The sequence below is a fragment of the Theobroma umbraticum genome, unplaced genomic scaffold (assembly GCF_002168275.2).
Source record: "Theobroma umbraticum cultivar Fairchild unplaced genomic scaffold, ASM216827v3 scaffold_228.0, whole genome shotgun sequence".
NCBI lineage: Eukaryota > Viridiplantae > Streptophyta > Magnoliopsida > Malvales > Malvaceae > Theobroma > Theobroma umbraticum.
Window position 1 is genome coordinate 2,363,228 of NW_018397274.1, and position 17,078 is coordinate 2,380,305.

The following is a 17,078-nucleotide window of genomic DNA, read 5'->3' on the forward strand; positions in this document are numbered from 1 at the left end:
TAATTCCATTATCGAAGAAACTTGTAAATTTGACATTAACGTGTGATTGATGAAAAACAAAAAAACCCCAAAACTCAAAGCTTCTAAATTTAACATTTTTTTGTTACCCAAAAAGAAAATACTTCATTAAAAATCAAAACGTCGAGAAAATTTCATTGAAGCAATATTAAAATTTTGAATTTTTTTATTTGATGATCATTTGAATAGAGAGATATCAATTACAATATAATTAATCAAATTACAAAATTAGGAAATAATTATATTTGAAGTCAATAAAATAATGATAGCGTCGGAATTGAAATAAAATAGACGTTTATTATATATTTATGTGTCGTAGTTGTTTTGATACAATTTTTTTTTATATATAATTACTTAAATCAGATAGATATAGATGACTCTTGATTATGAAAAAATTAACAAATCTAGAAGAATGGATGACTTTAAATTGCATGGTTAGGAAAGAAAGATAGAAAGAGATGCACATTCATAATCAAGTTGCATCACTAATTAAAATTTGACAATTTGAAACATATATGCTGAGATTTGTGTTTAAAATGTGTATAATGAAATTGACATAAAGCCAGAATTAGTCAGTAAAAACGTGGTTTGACATTTAATCACTACCAATTCTTTCGGCCTTTTCTTCAATTGGGTTGAATCTAACATCCTTCTTGACTTGGAGTGGGTGGCTAGCAATTTTTAATCTTTTCATATAGTTATCAACAGAGTCAAAATGGTCTCCTTGGCTTCTATTATAAGAAATTAATAAAATTAACCAAATCACGGAATTAGAATATAATTCAACAAATTCAAAGTAAAGTTAGTTCAGACTTTTACGATGTATAACTTAAACTTAATACTTCAAGATTTGAAGACCTGTTTCTTTCTATCACCATTGGGATAAGGTCTCATTGACAATTCTTAATTTAAAAAAAAAAAGAAGAAGCACATGTAATATATTCAAATGGGAAAAAAAAAAGAATGGGTCAACAAAGTAGGTTTAGATATTTGAAGAGCATTTTAATGGCCCCAAAAGATACTACTTCTACAGTATTCTAGTCTCTTTTTTTTTAACATTTACAGGAATTTAAAAAAAAAAGAGTCATGGCTTAGTACTACTGTCTTGCCCCCAAAGAGTAAAAAGGCACAAGCAATTCAAAAGGGAGAGTTGTTTTGAAATGTTTGACATGTGATTCTAAATTTTAATTAAATAATGTTTTGTGGGAGTCGATTACCAAATGAAAGATGAGCATTGTATTGTCAAAAATGGATGTGGTAATATGATTAATTGTACACAAAAATCAAGGTTGTGCTGCCCATGATTCCATTGGGAGTCGACTAATGAAGCAAGTAATGTTGCTGGCCATGCTCAACTATGTTGGGTTACCATTGAGTGGGAATTGACTCTTCTTTTTTCCTAAAGCATCAATTTTTGACCTTCCATTCAACAAATTAACACATTGCTTAGTGACTCAATCATGTGTTTTACTCATTCAAACCCATTCATTTTCGGGTTTTATAAAATATCTACTTCATATACTGTCTAACTAGTAAATAGTCATGCAATTCGAATTTACAATTGACATGGGCTAAATGTATATGATTAGATGAAAAATGTATAAAGTGTAAGTAAGAAAAATGTATATTGGTTAAAAAAGCGTTCCTAAATTATTTATAAATATTTAAATAATTTTTATTATTTTATTGTATTCAATCATATTTTTATATTTTTATTTTAAGTCAAATATAATTAATGGTTAACTAACCATTAATCAAAATATCACTTGTCTTTTATGTTATATGATGCTAACATGACATACTGATATATCAAAATAAATTATAACATGACATTTTAATGTGATATGATGATATGATCTTATTACATTTTTCACCTTCCACGTCAGTTCTATGTCAATGCCATGTTATTACCATATAGATTTAAAAATAATAAATAATATTTTGACTACTGATAATTAGTTGTCTGTTAATCATAAAGTCCTATTACACCCAAAATAAAAGTACATGAACTTAATTTATTTCAATAAAAAAATAAGAACTTATTTTAATCTCTTAGAACAGTTCAAAGGTTTTTTCAAATATTATTCTAAGAAAAAATATTATAATGAAATCATAAGAGGAAAGTATGAAAACAAGAGCCAACTCATAATGCTAAACAATTTTTGTAAAGAGTGATTTTGTACCTATTTTGGATAAATTTAGATGAGGATATTTGAGTTCAGTGACGAATTTAGAATTTTACATAAAAAATGATTAAAGGGTAATGATAAAAATAATCATACTATATATATAAGTTTATATATATATATATATATATAAAATCTTATACATATAATAATAAAAAAATTAAAAATTAAGAGATGATGACCACCACCATCTTGACTTCACCAGTGTTAATGTTCTTTTCCTTATGTTTTCCAAATAAAGCAAGTCACAATTTTTTGTTAAGAAAACAAGTCACATGTTTAAATTGATTAAATTGATTGGCGTCATCTAGATTTCGTATCAATTTTGTTTTGTCAAATGAACAATTTTTTAACCATTCGGCGTAGTTGCAGACCTACAGTTAAGGATCAAATTACTATTATTGTTATTTAATTTAATTTTATAATCATTGGAGTTTAAAATACAACATCAATAACGCAGTATTGGACAGAGTAAAAGGATAGACAAAATTAGAGAAAGAAATCCAAATAACAGGTATGCTCTGGCCACTAATATGGCTCTCTTAGCCTTCAAGGGTGGCATTGGCATTTTGTTATAAGGATAACTTTTAATAACCAATACAATTCATCTTCCCTACTCACCTTGTCAATACTAGTTTTGATACGTCTTTGAGATCAAATCTCTTTCTGATGCACAGGTTCCATCAGAGATGACAAGTGCAAAGCATATTCAAGGATCTAAACTCATGAGAGATCTATACTTATATTTTCATAATAATCTCTAAGAAAGAAAAGAGAGGTTTAGAGACTCATGTTGGAGAAACCATTGGATTTTGTTACTCAATGGTGTTCTGCCCCTTTAGTTCCAAAAGCTTCCCTTTTGTAGAGGAAGAGAAGTATTGCGGATAAACTTTCCACAATAGCATGATAAGATTTTAATACATGCACATTTTGCATTATTGTTCAAAAGTAAAGACACTTTGAAGTAAAAGCATACTAAAGTAAAAGCACTGGTACTACATAATACTATCTTTAGTCATAATTGTGCCAACATTTGAGGTGAGATTAAGTTCTTCCGTCCTTTGCTTTTTCCTTTCTCTACATATATACATGTGTAGAGACCATGCTTCGAGGTCCATGTCACAGTATCCATTGCATGTTTCACATGGTGGCTTTATGGAGAGTCATGCAAGCTTATCTTCATTTATCTCACCATAGTCCTACGAGTCTTGGGACTATTCATGTGGGTCAGGGATTCCTTCATTGTATTCTGTCAATACTTGTTTGTTTTGATCATGATACGGATCAGGTGTCTTTGGGAAATAATCCCAAGACATTTTTATTTCTAGTGAAGACCAAATATGATCAATGATAATTTTATTGTGTTGGCAAATGTGTCTTTGGAATGTTCTGCATTCCTAATCAAGTTCTCTGATGTTGCAAGGGAATGACTTGTATACCCATGCTGAGAGGAATTCACCAAGTTAAGTAGCTTGTCCATGAGTCACAAAATATTGACGCTTGTAAAAAATGAAAAAGATTACTTTTTTATTCTTGCCTCTGATATGACTAGTTCTTTCCAATGCAAAAGTGGATAGAACCATGTAAGGATATCAACAAAACTTTTCTTTATGTTTCTATTTCTCCATTTAACGCTTTTACTATGAATTCCAAAAAATTTGCAATGTGAAGTTGGATACCAAAATGATACTTATGAGTTATGTACCAAAACATCCATTTTAGTTCTTCAAGAAACTCCATGAATTTGTAGTAGAAGGGGTGGATAAAAAGGTATTTTGGGTGAAGGCCATAAAACTTGAGGATAAGACCACCATGTTTTTTGAAAATTTCAATTTGGCATTTAAAAATCATCTATTTAGTCTTTTGGTAGAATGTTTCTTCTTGAACCAATTTGAGCACAATAGGAAGGTAATCAGGATGGAGGTTTGGTGCAATTGGAATGGAGTATGAAGAGGATGAGAATGATCCTATGATGTAAGTACCTAATTTAGATGTGAACTTGGAAAGTTTTGGCCTAAACATCAGAATTTCAGGATCTTGGGAAGGTCTGGATAAAAAGTCTGCAAGGTGATTCTTAGCTCCTTTAATATGTTTGACTTCAAAAGAATACTTTGAAAACCATTCTGCCAATCTCAACAGTTAAGGATGTGGGATTGTCTTTTGTTTGAATTTTAACATCTGGGGGAAGGAAGACATATCCATTTCTACTAAAAAATAGTGTCCAACGAGATGAAATTCAAACTTTGAAATTGCCTTTTTGACTGTAAGGATTTCTTTAAAAATGGAGTGATAATGCAACTCGGAATTTGAGAATTTTCCACTTTTGTATGCATATATGTGTCTTTTCCTCTATTTTTCTTCTAAGAGAACTACTTCCCAATATTTGTCATTAGCATCAGTTTGGAGGATTCTTTTACCATTAAAAGGGATTTTGAGAGGCTCTAAATTCTGTAGCTTTGATTTACGCTCTTAAATGGCTTTGGTTTGAGATGATCCTCAACTTGGAGGATTTTTCTTTAGCATTTTACTCAAAGGATTAGTATATTTTAAAAGTTTTGGGATAAAATCTTTGAGATAGTTGACGATATCGAAAAATTGTTGAACTTGTTTCTTTGTGAGATTTTGGTTTGGAAATTTGAGCAATTCTCATAAAATGTGGGGATTTAGGTAATATTTCCCTTGGTTGATATGCATTTCAAGGAAATCCACTTCAGCTTGAATATCTGCATTTTCTTTTCAGAAAGCAGAACCCCATATTTTAAGACTAATTCTATAAACTGTTTGAGGATTTGCACATGGTCTTCTTCATTTAGGTTGAATAAGAGAATATTATCTATATAAATATGGACCCAATCCTTGATGGGTTAGAAAATTTTTATCATGGCCTTTTGAAATAATGATAGGGCTACTTTAAGCCTAAATGGTAAAACGATCTAGTGATAATGATGATTAGGTATGCAAAAACTTGTCTTCAGTCTCTCTTCGAGATAAACACCGAATTGCCAAAATCTTACCTTAAGATAAAATTTTAAGAAAATTCTTGCATGAGCAAGATTTGAGAAGATCAAGTTTCTATTAGGTAGAGGAAATTTATCATCAAGAAGGAGATGATTGAAGGGTTAGTAATTGATAACTAATCTTAGTTTGCCCTTGACTTGTTCTGCTTTCTTGTTGACATAGAAAGCTTGGCATGCCCATTGGGAGTGCGATGGTTTAATTAAGCCTTGCTATAGCAATTTTTTGCATTCTTCTTTACCTAAGTTTTGGTGGTCTGGATTCTTACCTAAATGGCTTGCTTTAGTGGGATTAATGTCTTCATTAAGCTTGAATGGTAGCTTAATAAAGAATTCGAAGTTCTTCCATAGAAGATTGTTGGATTTGAGGAGGAACTCTAAGTGAGAATTAGCATGTGTTTTTTTTTTTTAAGCAGCTCAACTATCATCTGGTCATGTTCATCTTATTGCTAAAGAGAATATAACTTTGGGATTTGTACAAATGATTTGAAAATGTATTTGTACCTGATCCCATCTAGTAGAATCCTTAAATGTTCACATTCGTAGATGTCAAATCCGACAAGTATATCTTTGCTAGGTAATTCTGACCCGAGCACTTGGGTTGTGATAGAACATTGGAGAAAAAAAATGGATAGAGATAGGCTTGTTGATCAGATAGATGGTAAAAGTTTAGTCTGAAGAGTTTTGAAATGCCTTTCATAAAGCATCTAGTATTCTGGGAGTAATATTTTCAGGTTTATCACTGTTTCTGTTGCTCTTGTGTCAAAAGGGGCTATTGGTAGGATCGGTTGACTATATTTTGAGGAGTATATAGAAATTGGTATAAAAGGTATTGGTGGGTTCCAAAATTTGAGGCAATTATATTATTTAGGCAGTTTAGTAATGCTTAGAAATGGAAAAGAAAAATAATTTCAAAATTTGAGAAAGAAAAGGAAAAATAATTCCAAATTTTGGGAAAAAAAGAAAAAAAGGTAAAAATAATTTCAAAATTTGAGCTTAAAAGGGATTGAAGCTAGGCCTCCTAATTTTAAATTAGATAATTTACCACTATACAAAACCAATTCAGTTAATTAAAATAGGGGTAGCAAACTTATATATTTATAATTTTATACCCATAAAAATAAAAAAAATTAAAAACTAAAGGGTAGTGGCAGCCACCCTTTGGCCTCCGCCACTAGATCTGACTAAACTCAAATTTAATTTTAAAATGAAAGACTCATTAAACTCAACTTGACCCAACTCATAAATACGTCTAATCATAATTGAGTTCATATATATTTAACATAATGATTTGTTTAGCCTACTATTATGCGGTACAAAATACCTATACACAATAATTTCTTAAAGTGATAATGAAAAATCAATAAACAAAAAGGATACCGAAGATGGCGATGAGATAGTGGTTGTTACTACTGAGTTTTTAATTTTTACTTCGAAACAAATCATTGATTTGATCAATGACTTTGTATGATTACTTTTTAACCACCCCTCATACAAAACCCTAGATCACCATTGCTTGGAAACAACTCAACACTATTATTAAAAAACATATATGAAATATTTCAATTAGAGTTATAGTTTGAATAATATTTTAAATGATTGAGTCTTAATATTAATCCAAAATCATCTTTTGTGTTTGTACCTACGACTTCATGATGTCTGCACCACCCAAGCAAATTGAAGTCTTTGTTAAGTTGAGAATTGTCAACAAAAAGTCTAAATGTTAGGCGCATGTTATGAATAACATGAACGTTTATGGCTCAAATTTCTGTCATGTAAAGCCCTCTCACCAGGGATACCTATGGAATCTCTCTCCAGTGTCATATTTGTTAAGATGCTAATTAAGCTTTGGGTGTTCATCCTATTTGTCTCTTACACGACCACTTCTTCATCATCGGTTGCATCATCATTTTTCTCTATTATATGAAAATAATACAAATTTTAATACTTCCTTTTATCCCACAATTAGAGTTGAGTTATATATTGGCTATTGTTAACATTCGAATTTTGGAAGCTTAATTGTTACCCAAATTTGAATCATATTGCTCTACATTTGTGAAATAAATAAAAATAAAAAGAAATAGTAATAGAAAGTTCAAAAGGAAAATTGTGAAATAGTCCGACCAAAGCATGTGGGCCATTGATTTCTTTGAAACCAATCAAACCTAATCCATCTAATTTTCCAACTCCTTTTCCAAAAAAATATTTGAATAGAAGAAAAAGAGAAATGGTAATATATTAATACTGATAGCTTACCAAAAGCAAAATACACAGTATTACTTTGAAAAAAGTAAAGAAAAATATTAATAATAAACCAAGACCTGTTGAGTCACGTCCTTAGTTTTTTAATTTTTTGTACAAAGATGGAAAGTAAAATGGTGTTCCACAGTGTACCTTCTCCTCTAATATTTAATTTACCTGTGGTAGGTGAGCAAGGTAATCATGGTTTCTGCCCTATAAATACATTGCCATCCCTACAATACAAAACAAAGCACCGAAGAGAAAAAAGAAGACCACGTTCACAAATCTTTTCACATAAAACCAAACATGCCAGTTGACAGCTCTTCCCCTTCTAGCCAAACAGTCTGTGTCACCGGTGCTGGTGGCTTCATCGCTTCCTGGATTGTCAAGCTTCTTCTTGAAAAAGGTTACACTGTCAAAGGCACTGTAAGGAACCCAGGTTGGTTTCCCCTTGTTTTTTGCATGCAAAGAGGGAGAATCCTTGTCATTTGTTAATGTTAAATGGTTTTGTGACATTAATTGGACGTTGGGTTTTTGTTTAGATGATCCCAAGAATGCTCATTTGAGAGAGCTTGAAGGAGCAAAGGAGAGGCTAACTCTTCACAAAGCTGATCTTCTTGATTATGAGTCTCTAAAGGAAGCCATTAATGGGTGTGATGGAGTTTTCCACACAGCTTCACCCGTGACTGACGACCCCGTGAGTTGTTCATGTGTTTTTTGCTTTCTTTGCAGTACTCGAGTAATATTCTGATTGGTTCTAGAGAAAGTTTGGAGAGAAAACAAAAAGATGAATCAACTTTACTTCCTTTGTCCAAAAAGTTGAAAGACACACCTCAACAACGACCAAGTTGAAATGTGTTTTCGCAATATGCTGTTTAACCAACAATTCTTTGTCATGGTGGGTCTTGTTGACAATCCAATAGCTTTAACAGTGGGCCACCGTACCAATAGATGGACAAAACCAGACATTATCATTTTCCTTGTCTTTACAGATTCATGTTTAACAAAATTCAGAAAACTGCTCAGCTTATTTTCCTGTCCGACTCTTGTTATTTCCTGTTACTTTGATAATGTCAATTTGTCAAATATCCTTCTGATTCTGTTTACCTTAATTTTCAGTCAGAAATGAAATTCCAGTTGGGTGACATATATGGAATTCACAAGTTTATACGATTTTTATGATGACGATGGATTGCACCAAACTTATCCAATGAACCTACCCAATATTAAATATTAAATGTTAGGTGGCATGTATGTATGGAGTAAAATTTCTTTTAATTTATTAAAATTTAGTAATAAAGGCTACACTAATAAAAAGTTTTTTTTTTTTGGAAGATTATGAGATACTGATGATCGTGGTTGGGATTTTTTGGTTAAATTAAAGGAACAAATGGTGGAGCCGGCCGTGAATGGGACTAAGAATGTGATAATGGCCGCGGCTGAGGCCAAGGTTCGACGAGTGGTGTTCACATCCTCCATTGGCGCAGTGTACATGGACCCCAATAGGAGTCCTGATGTTGTGGTTGATGAGTCTTGCTGGAGCGATCTCGAGTTCTGCAAGAACACCAAGGTAGCATTAATCGAACTTCACAAAGTATATAGTTATTGTATATCTATTTGAACCGATTCAGATTACCAGGATCCTTCTAATTCGGAGAACACAGGTCAAAGTCGGGTGGGGTCGTAAGACAAATGATTAGGAATATTAAACAAAAGGAAATGTAAAGTTCAAGTGACCTGGTGCCTGACTGGGAAGTTTCCTGCTCGGTTAAGCAAGGAAACCAAACTGGGTCTGTTCTGGTGTGGCCTGTATCCTGGATTAATGCATCTTTTAAATGTCAGAAGGCCCTGAAATTCCCTGCTTTGGTAAAATCTCCGGACATTATACTTATTTGGTAAATTCTGTAGAAGAATATATAATCGGTGTTTGCTAACGTAGGATAGCCACCATTATAGAAATCCCCCAATTCAAAAGGAGAACCTAAATGGATAGGCACCATTGTCCTTCGATTGAACGGTAATGGAGATGGAAGCATACAAAATTTTCTATAGCAAGTCATTAAAATTTTCTTTCTCATATTGCCTGGATTAATTCAAATAATTCAGTCTCCTGTCACCCAAGAATGTGAAGTATGGTAAGACATGGGTAACTAGATTTGACGATTGATTCAAATATCCTACAAAATTGCAGAACTGGTACTGTTACGGGAAGGCTGTGGCAGAGCAGGCAGCATGGGAAACGGCCAAGGAAAAGGGGGTAGACCTTGTGGTGATTACCCCAGTTTTGGTGCTAGGTCCATTGCTGCAATCAACTGTAAATGCTAGCATTATTCACATCCTCAAGTACTTAACCGGCTCAGCAAAGACCTATGCCAATTCAGTTCAAGCCTATGTTCACGTGAGAGATGTTGCATTGGCACACATTATGGTCTTTGAGAATCCGTCTGCCTCCGGCCGATACCTCTGCGCCGAGAGCGTCCTCCACCGCGGAGAGGTGGTGGAGATTCTGGCCAAGTTCTTCCCTGAGTATCCCATCCCTACCAAGTAAGTTTCTTACTGTCAATACCTCCCATGAGAATGAACTTTTGAAATTGCTTAAGAACGTAGCAATTAGTAATTCTGCGGTGTTAGTTTAAAGACTCTGGAGAGCATACTAGCTGTTGGGCAATCAATAAAACAAACACTTTTCAAAACAAAAAAAAAAAAGGTAATTCTGTAGTGCGCTTGGTAAATGGGGCCAGTTTTCTCTTCAATTGGCAAACAGGATGGAAATCATAACAAACTTTAACAGCATTGATATGTTATTATTATCATTACCGGCATTGAAACATAAAAAATGAGACAATCAGCATTTATCAAAGATTTTGTATGCTTACATAAGGATGAAAGAATAGGTGGAATCCATGAGTTAGTTTGTGCCCAATTGCGCTAATCAACATCTATAACTATCTAGGTGGAACACCTCGTGTAGTTCCACCTTCTTTAGCCTAAATGCTATGTATCCTACTTGTCCTTGACCACAATTCTAATTTTCCTGTAGCGTTTAGGAGAATTAATGGCACACGTTTCTTGTCGTAGGAGTGACACCTAGTCTTCGATTCAAAAATTAGATTAGATAACAATCTCATTCAATATTAACCAACCTACACTTCAACTGAGGGCTTAAAGATAATCCCCTGTTGACTTCTAAACGATAACCTTGTTGTTGGAGGACAGTGACATGAAGAAATTGAGGCCCTCAATTAAGAATAATCTAGTCCACAGAAAAATGGGAAGGAAATGAGAAGATTTTACGTCCAGGGTTAGCTTTGGTGGCAGTTCTTTCTGAAGTTGTTGAAGATTCAATAGGATTTCCCGAAGAACTTGGACAATAGGAAATAGTTCATTTATCATGAATAAAAACCCATGATGATTTCATGCTGAATTTCCTTTCATTTTCACATTTGGTGGTATCATTATGAATCAAGATTACTTTTTCGAAGGCACCATGTGGTCAAACTTGATGAGAGAAATTATGAATTAAAAAAAAAAAAGACATGATAATAGCGGTATTTTTCTCATCACTCGTGACATCATCAGTTTCTATGAAAAGGTGAATGAGATGCACAAGGCATTGAAAAAGCAAGGGGGATTAAGATTATAGAGGACGGAAGATAAGCATGGACACCGGCGGTCTTTCGCTATCTTGGTTCAGGGAGGTGGGGCAGTCGGTGCACCAGCTTTGACGAATGACATAATCTTACCTACTACTTCCTACAAGATTAAGTGGATTGTTTTGGATCGAGTGATGAATAAATAATGGTGCACAAGGATCTTCACCTACCCCAATGTCTTTGTCAAATTCTCAAGACTTGAATTAAAGGATATATCCTGTTCTATTCACCTACTGAGGTTCAATCATGGAGCTTTCTCCCTTCAGGAGAAGTGAAGGTTTCATCTTTGAATATCCGATGAACTCTGGGGCTGCAGCTAGGACAAAAATTTGGGTCCCCCACCCCACCTCTCCTGTACGGAATTTTCTTTTGAGAATTTCATGCATACCCTCCAAGTAGCTTTAGGCGTTTGTCTTTGAATGAGAGTAACGGAAGGGTAGCTGAACAACACGTGATTCCTAGCAACCAAAACAATATATCCTGACATTCGGAACAAGTTTCTTTAATGTATTCACGGAAGTACCTTGCATTATTTAATGTATATTTTCATCCCAATTATGGAACTAAGATGCTGAAATTATGTGTGTAATTAATAATTGCAGGTGCTCAGACGAGAGGAACCCAAGAGCTAAACCCTACAAGTTCTCAAACCAAAAGCTCAAGGATTTGGGGTTGGAGTTCACCCCGGTGAAGCAATGCTTATATGAAACAGTCAAGAGCTTGCAAGAGAAGGGTCACCTTCCTGTACCAGCACAGCAAGAAGATTCACTCCGGATTCACTCTTAGGGTTTTCTCTCGAGTATATTTGTGGCTACCTAGCCACTTTTGATATGGACACAGGAAACAAAACACACCACCCCCCTCTGGAGGGCTAGAAGCGTGCCAGCATTAATATTTTAAAGAGAAAAAAATTGGCAAAGTATGTTGTAACCTTTTTGTGCTTTGATTGCTTATTATAGCTAGTGTTGAACCAAAAATATTACTCTCTCGAACATTTTATTATCTTCTAATTGATAATGTAATTCAATGAATATTATTAAAATATGATGTTTGGAAGATAAATTATTTGTATTTTTTTTATGAATATCACTAAATTTGTCAATGCAGTAAGTTACAAATGAAAATCTTTACGAAGTACATTAATAAGATTTGGAGTGAAATGACCTGTCCGGGGTTATTGTAGCAGAGCAGTGGAGACCTCAAATTAAGGAGATTTGATTGGGGGACACATCTTACGGCTATGGTAGAGGGGAATAAACTAAGAAATTAATAAATATGTAGAGTTTACTGGTGAAATTTGAATCTTCATCACACTTTTCAACCGTGGGGTACAACAAGAGAGTGTGACCAATCTTGAGTTGAGCTCACTCAAGTCCCACACACAGCACTATTACTTGAGAGTGCATGCAAGTGGCCTAACATCATTGGGGGCAGGTTTTAGGGAGATTGATAGATAGGCCATACAATTAAAATATGACGAATAAAGAAGTGGACACTTTTCTCATGAAAACTATCATTGTGCATTATTGCCCTTATCCTTCGACTTCCTTTAATCTTCAGCACCCTGCCTGCCTTTCAACCTTTTTCGTCATACCCTTGAAGAATGGGGGAGAACTTAGCCAGACAAAACATGATGCAGCCTAGGTCCATGTATAAACATTGCACGAAATAGGGAGCCACATTAGATTTGGCGAGGGACTTGTTTTTTGTTTTAATGAACAACGCCTATAAAGGGTGGGTTTGAAGTTAAGCGTAAAGACTATAAAGTTAAGAAAGATTTGTTGATATATTTTTAAAATAAAAGATAACATTTTTTATACGAAAAGTTGGGATTATTGGATAGACACGTTAAGTTATGTCACAAACAATTGGATTGTCGGTGATTTTTTATATAAAATATTATTTTTTTTATAAAATAATATTTAAAAAAATATTTTTAAATTTAAAAGTTATAAGATAATTAAAAAATATCACAACTTAAAAATTATGATATAAAAAGTTATCTTGTTATATTGTGGTTTTAAAGTATAAATAGTTATCTTTTCATAAGATAATTATTAAAATAATACTTTTATCTAAAGATTATATCATGTAATATGTAAAAGTGTGTTTAAAACATAAATGTGCTTTAATGAAATGATTGTATCTTTAAAATGAGATACTGGCAAGTCTATATAAAAATACTTACTGAGAACCATTTTAACACATAACAAAAAGTAATACAAGAGCAGAAAAATAAGAGGAAAAAAGGAAAATTAATGGTAACAAAAGTTATATGTTTTCAATAAAAATTCAAAAACTAAAAATAAAACCTTTGAATTCTCACGTTTATAAAAAATGCCTATATTTCTTATAATCTATTTACTACAGAAAGTAAATGTTAAAGTCAAACAACTTTACAATCCTCAAGTGTGTTTAGCAGTCTAATCTCGTAAGTGTAAGATAAAATTAAATCTTTTCATTATATTTAAAAACATAATTCTTTTTTTACATATCAAGTGGTGGAGACGAAATAAATCTTAAAATAGCATCACATCTAGATATCAATTTTATTTATTCTCTTTAAATTCTTAATAAACCCCATTTGCACTATCAAAATGAGCACTATGAAACTTGTTAGCTCATATATAGTAAGTACTCCAAGAGAGAATAGAACTAAATTCTCAAAAATCTTAACGCAAATTAGATTTTAGCATAATATTTAAAGAAGCTCTGAAACTATTCAAAAAAATTCATATAAGCTCTTATACGTTTATTGTATTCAATCAAGCTCTTATATTTTTATTTTAAACTAAATAAGCCCTTATATTTTTATTTTAAATCAAAATAAGTGTTTATAACTAATTATTGATTTAGTCAAAATTTCATTTGTTATTCTATATCACATGGCACTAACATAATATGCTAACATATCATAATTGATAATAATATGACATGATGACATATCATAACTGATGATGATGTAATATATTAATTTTATATGATAATATGATCATATAATATTTTTCACCTTTCACATTAAAGTTATATCCGTACTATGTAGATACAAAAAGATAAAAAAATATATTTTGACTTATAGAAATTAGTCAATTATTAATCATAAGTGCTTGTTTAATCCAAAATAAAAGTATAAAGACTTGATTGAATACTATAAAAGAATAAGAACTTATTTGAATATTTTTGAATAATTCAGATGTTTTTTTGAGCATTATGCCTTGGATTTTCAATGAAATTAGATTTGCAAAAATCTTCCCACCAATTACATTTTCAATGAGGATATGCCAAAAGCAAATTGATAAAAATTGGATGAATAAGTAATTAAAAGCAAATGCAACTAAGATAAATAGTTCAAAGTAAAAAGAACCGCAAAACCGATTTATAAAGGTTCGACCCTTTCTCTTAGTACTTAAGTCCTCTCCCTTAACTTGTTTAGGAGTTGAATCCACTATTAATATCAACACAAATATATTTTCAAGGCTAAAGTATAATATCTTCAACTTTTAAAAATTAAGATAGAACCTTCTTGTCTTTTCAAGACCAAGATAGATTCTCTACTCACTACCTTAAGCTAAGATAGACTCTGTAATCACCACACCTTTTGAAAGCTAAAGTAGAACCTCTCCTCTTTTTCAAGGTTTGAGCGTTTTACAGTGAGTTGTACGAGCAAGGATAACTCTAGTAAGTGGATATTGTTTAGTGAGTACAAGTATCGAGGAGATGATAATATCAAGCATGAATACAAAAGAGTAGGAATGAAAGCTCAAATAGAGTTACTAACACTAGGAAACTTGAATGCTTGGAAGAATGAAGTCGTATGGCATGTAGAATCGATTGGGTGGGATCGATCTCTAGCTAGGGACCAAGTTGATCAATCCCTCAAATCCTAGAATCGATTCCTGTAGCCTTCTTCTTAAAGAATACTTCATTTTGAATCCATTTTCACATAGAACTCAGAGACATTTCAAAATCAATTACTTAAGGGATTTTGTATACGATGAAGTTAAGCTCAAAACTTGTTCAAGCAATTTTGATTATGGGTTTTGTCATTTCAAAACTAAAATCACTTTAAAGCTAACAAAATTCTACTACCCAAAAGCAACATTCACTGTCTTCCCTAATGTAACATTCACTGCACTATGTCGATCAGCCAATGTCCTCCGTCTGCTGCCCTCTTTGAGGCAACTGCATGCTTACTATGTCTTCTCTAGGAAGGCAGTCTATTGAGGTTCTGCCAGAGCCGTTGCCCATGTGTTGACTAGCAGGTGTAGTTAACGCCAGAAGGTGCGTCACCTTTTTATTAGGCCGGAAGACCAGGTAAGCAATTGCAGCCAAATAAATTGCCACACCCACAAATCCAAATATTCCCAAAAACACCACAGCAATAAGTTTCCAGTGACTGTGAAGAAGGAAGCGGATGAAACTCGTCATAAGATAGTATATGTTTATACCCATGATCAGGGAACCAATGATCCATGTTATAGCTGAAACCTGCAGAGAACTTACCATATAAGTAATTCTTTGATAAGTATTATCACTCAGGTACCAATCAGTGGAGCTTAAACAAACTCAGGTATAACTTTATGATTATTGAAGCTCTCAGCCAGATAATTTTAATGATAACAATTGTTTAGTTGAGCAACATCCTGACAAGGTCAGTGATAATACTTCTATAAAATTTGTAACTAGATAGCACTTTAGCCTTAAATCAGGAAAGAAAAACTAGTGTTACCGCAGTTGAGTTGGCATGTTCCCCCATCTTGGTCTCACTGCTGGTGAACTTGAGAAGTGGAATGAGAGCAAAAGGCAGCTCAAATGATAAAATCATCTGCGAACGCAATATCAAGGTATAAGCAACTTGAGGATGACGCAAAGAAAAATCATGATTCTTTTTTGCCATAACTGTGACAATTCTAATGATAAAATGATGCAACTTCCTGCCATTTTCCATAGTCGAAAGGAAAGTGAGTGCCTCAAAAGTTATTCAGATGCATTCTCTACTATATACTCAGATTGCCTTTTATTGTAGGATCAACTATTCTAATTTTATTATTCACGCAACACAACCCCTTTATCCATCCAAAGGCAAGATAAAGTTGTCTTTGAGGTAAACCAAATACTTCTATTTGATGCAGCCAAATTACTATCGTCACATGACAAGACAAACAACACTTCTTTTCTTCTCCAATATGGAATCATAATGAAAGAGTTAAACACAAAAAGGTAAAATCAAAGCCAGATTTAAATTAGGTGGCTACTTTATCCGTTCTCTAATATTCAGAAACCACTGCTAGAAACATGACAATCAGATAGAAGATCAAGGTCTGAAGAAAATCGCCATGGCACATTGCCACTGCCCAACAAGCAAGTAATGTAATTAAGGAAACAGCAGTCATACAAGGAGCTACCTCATCTATACCAGAGAACCAATGAATCGCAGTCTTTTATCCTTTGTTGGGGTAATACATTAAGGAAGCTCAGAGTAATTATTAAAAGAACCCTCTTAAGCTAGTTAACTATAATTACACATAGAAATCTCAATATATTCCAAAGATTGATAGTATTTAGACATGCACAAAAAAATTGAAAATTACAGGCAAGTATAGCATACCGATGCAATGATAATTAGCTTTCCAGCCCCAGCAGAGCCACCAATGATAGCAACAATTAAACTAGGGACAATTGCCAAGCATCGAGTAAGAAAGTTTCGAAGCCACGGTTTTAGTCGTAAATCAAGAAAGCCCTATAAAAAAAAGGATGTTCCAAGGAAATAAATTTAACGCACTAAGCATATATCTCAGACAGGGAGCAAAAAAGATACACAGGCTATAAGGCTACAACAAAAATATCTTCTATCAAGTTACTTTGAGAATGGAAAAGCATCCAGCACTCTTTTCTTAGTGAAACACAGAAGGAAATGCAAGAACTAGAGCTGAAATAGGGGTTCTTTTTTTTTTTTTTTTGTAAAA

At 33.1% G+C, this 17,078-nt stretch overlaps 2 protein-coding genes across 4 annotated transcripts in view; one reads left to right on the forward strand and one right to left on the reverse strand.

Moving 5' to 3' along the window:
• The first annotated feature begins 7,691 nt into the window (after positions 1-7,691).
• Positions 7,692-12,196, forward strand: LOC110427042 (cinnamoyl-CoA reductase 1). The gene is made up of 5 exons (XM_021442407.2): positions 7,692-7,898; positions 8,002-8,156; positions 8,844-9,029; positions 9,651-10,003; positions 11,715-12,196. The coding sequence occupies exons 1-5, from the start codon at positions 7,766-7,768 to the stop codon at positions 11,896-11,898; spliced, it is 1,011 nt and encodes a 336-aa protein (XP_021298082.1). The 5' UTR covers positions 7,692-7,765; the 3' UTR covers positions 11,899-12,196.
• A 2,645-nt stretch (positions 12,197-14,841) lies between these two features.
• LOC110427040 (metal transporter Nramp1-like) overlaps positions 14,842-17,078 on the reverse strand; it is an 8,635-nt gene continuing 6,398 nt past the window's right edge. For 2 of the 3 annotated variants that reach the window (XM_021442406.2, XM_021442405.2), the window contains exons 12-14: positions 16,721-16,852; positions 15,842-15,937; positions 14,842-15,600 (exon numbers count right to left, since the gene is read on the reverse strand). In XM_021442406.2, coding sequence (XP_021298081.1) covers positions 15,256-15,600; positions 15,842-15,937; positions 16,721-16,852 — 573 coding nt within the window. In that variant the 3' untranslated portion in view covers positions 14,842-15,255. The remainder of the gene's footprint in view (positions 15,601-15,841; positions 15,938-16,720; positions 16,853-17,078) is intronic. The other variant, XM_021442404.2, reaches the window with a different exon arrangement.

Bases quoted from the DNA above. Each gene is read 5' to 3' on its own strand.
- LOC110427042 (XM_021442407.2), top strand. From the start codon at position 7,766: ATGCCAGTTGACAGCTCTTCCCCTTCTAGCCAAACAGTCTGTGTCACC. The intron at 7,899-8,001 runs GTTGGTTTCCCC...GTTTTTGTTTAG, and splicing joins AGGCACTGTAAGGAACCCAG to ATGATCCCAAGAATGCTCAT. The intron at 9,030-9,650 runs GTAGCATTAATC...ACAAAATTGCAG, and splicing joins AGTTCTGCAAGAACACCAAG to AACTGGTACTGTTACGGGAA.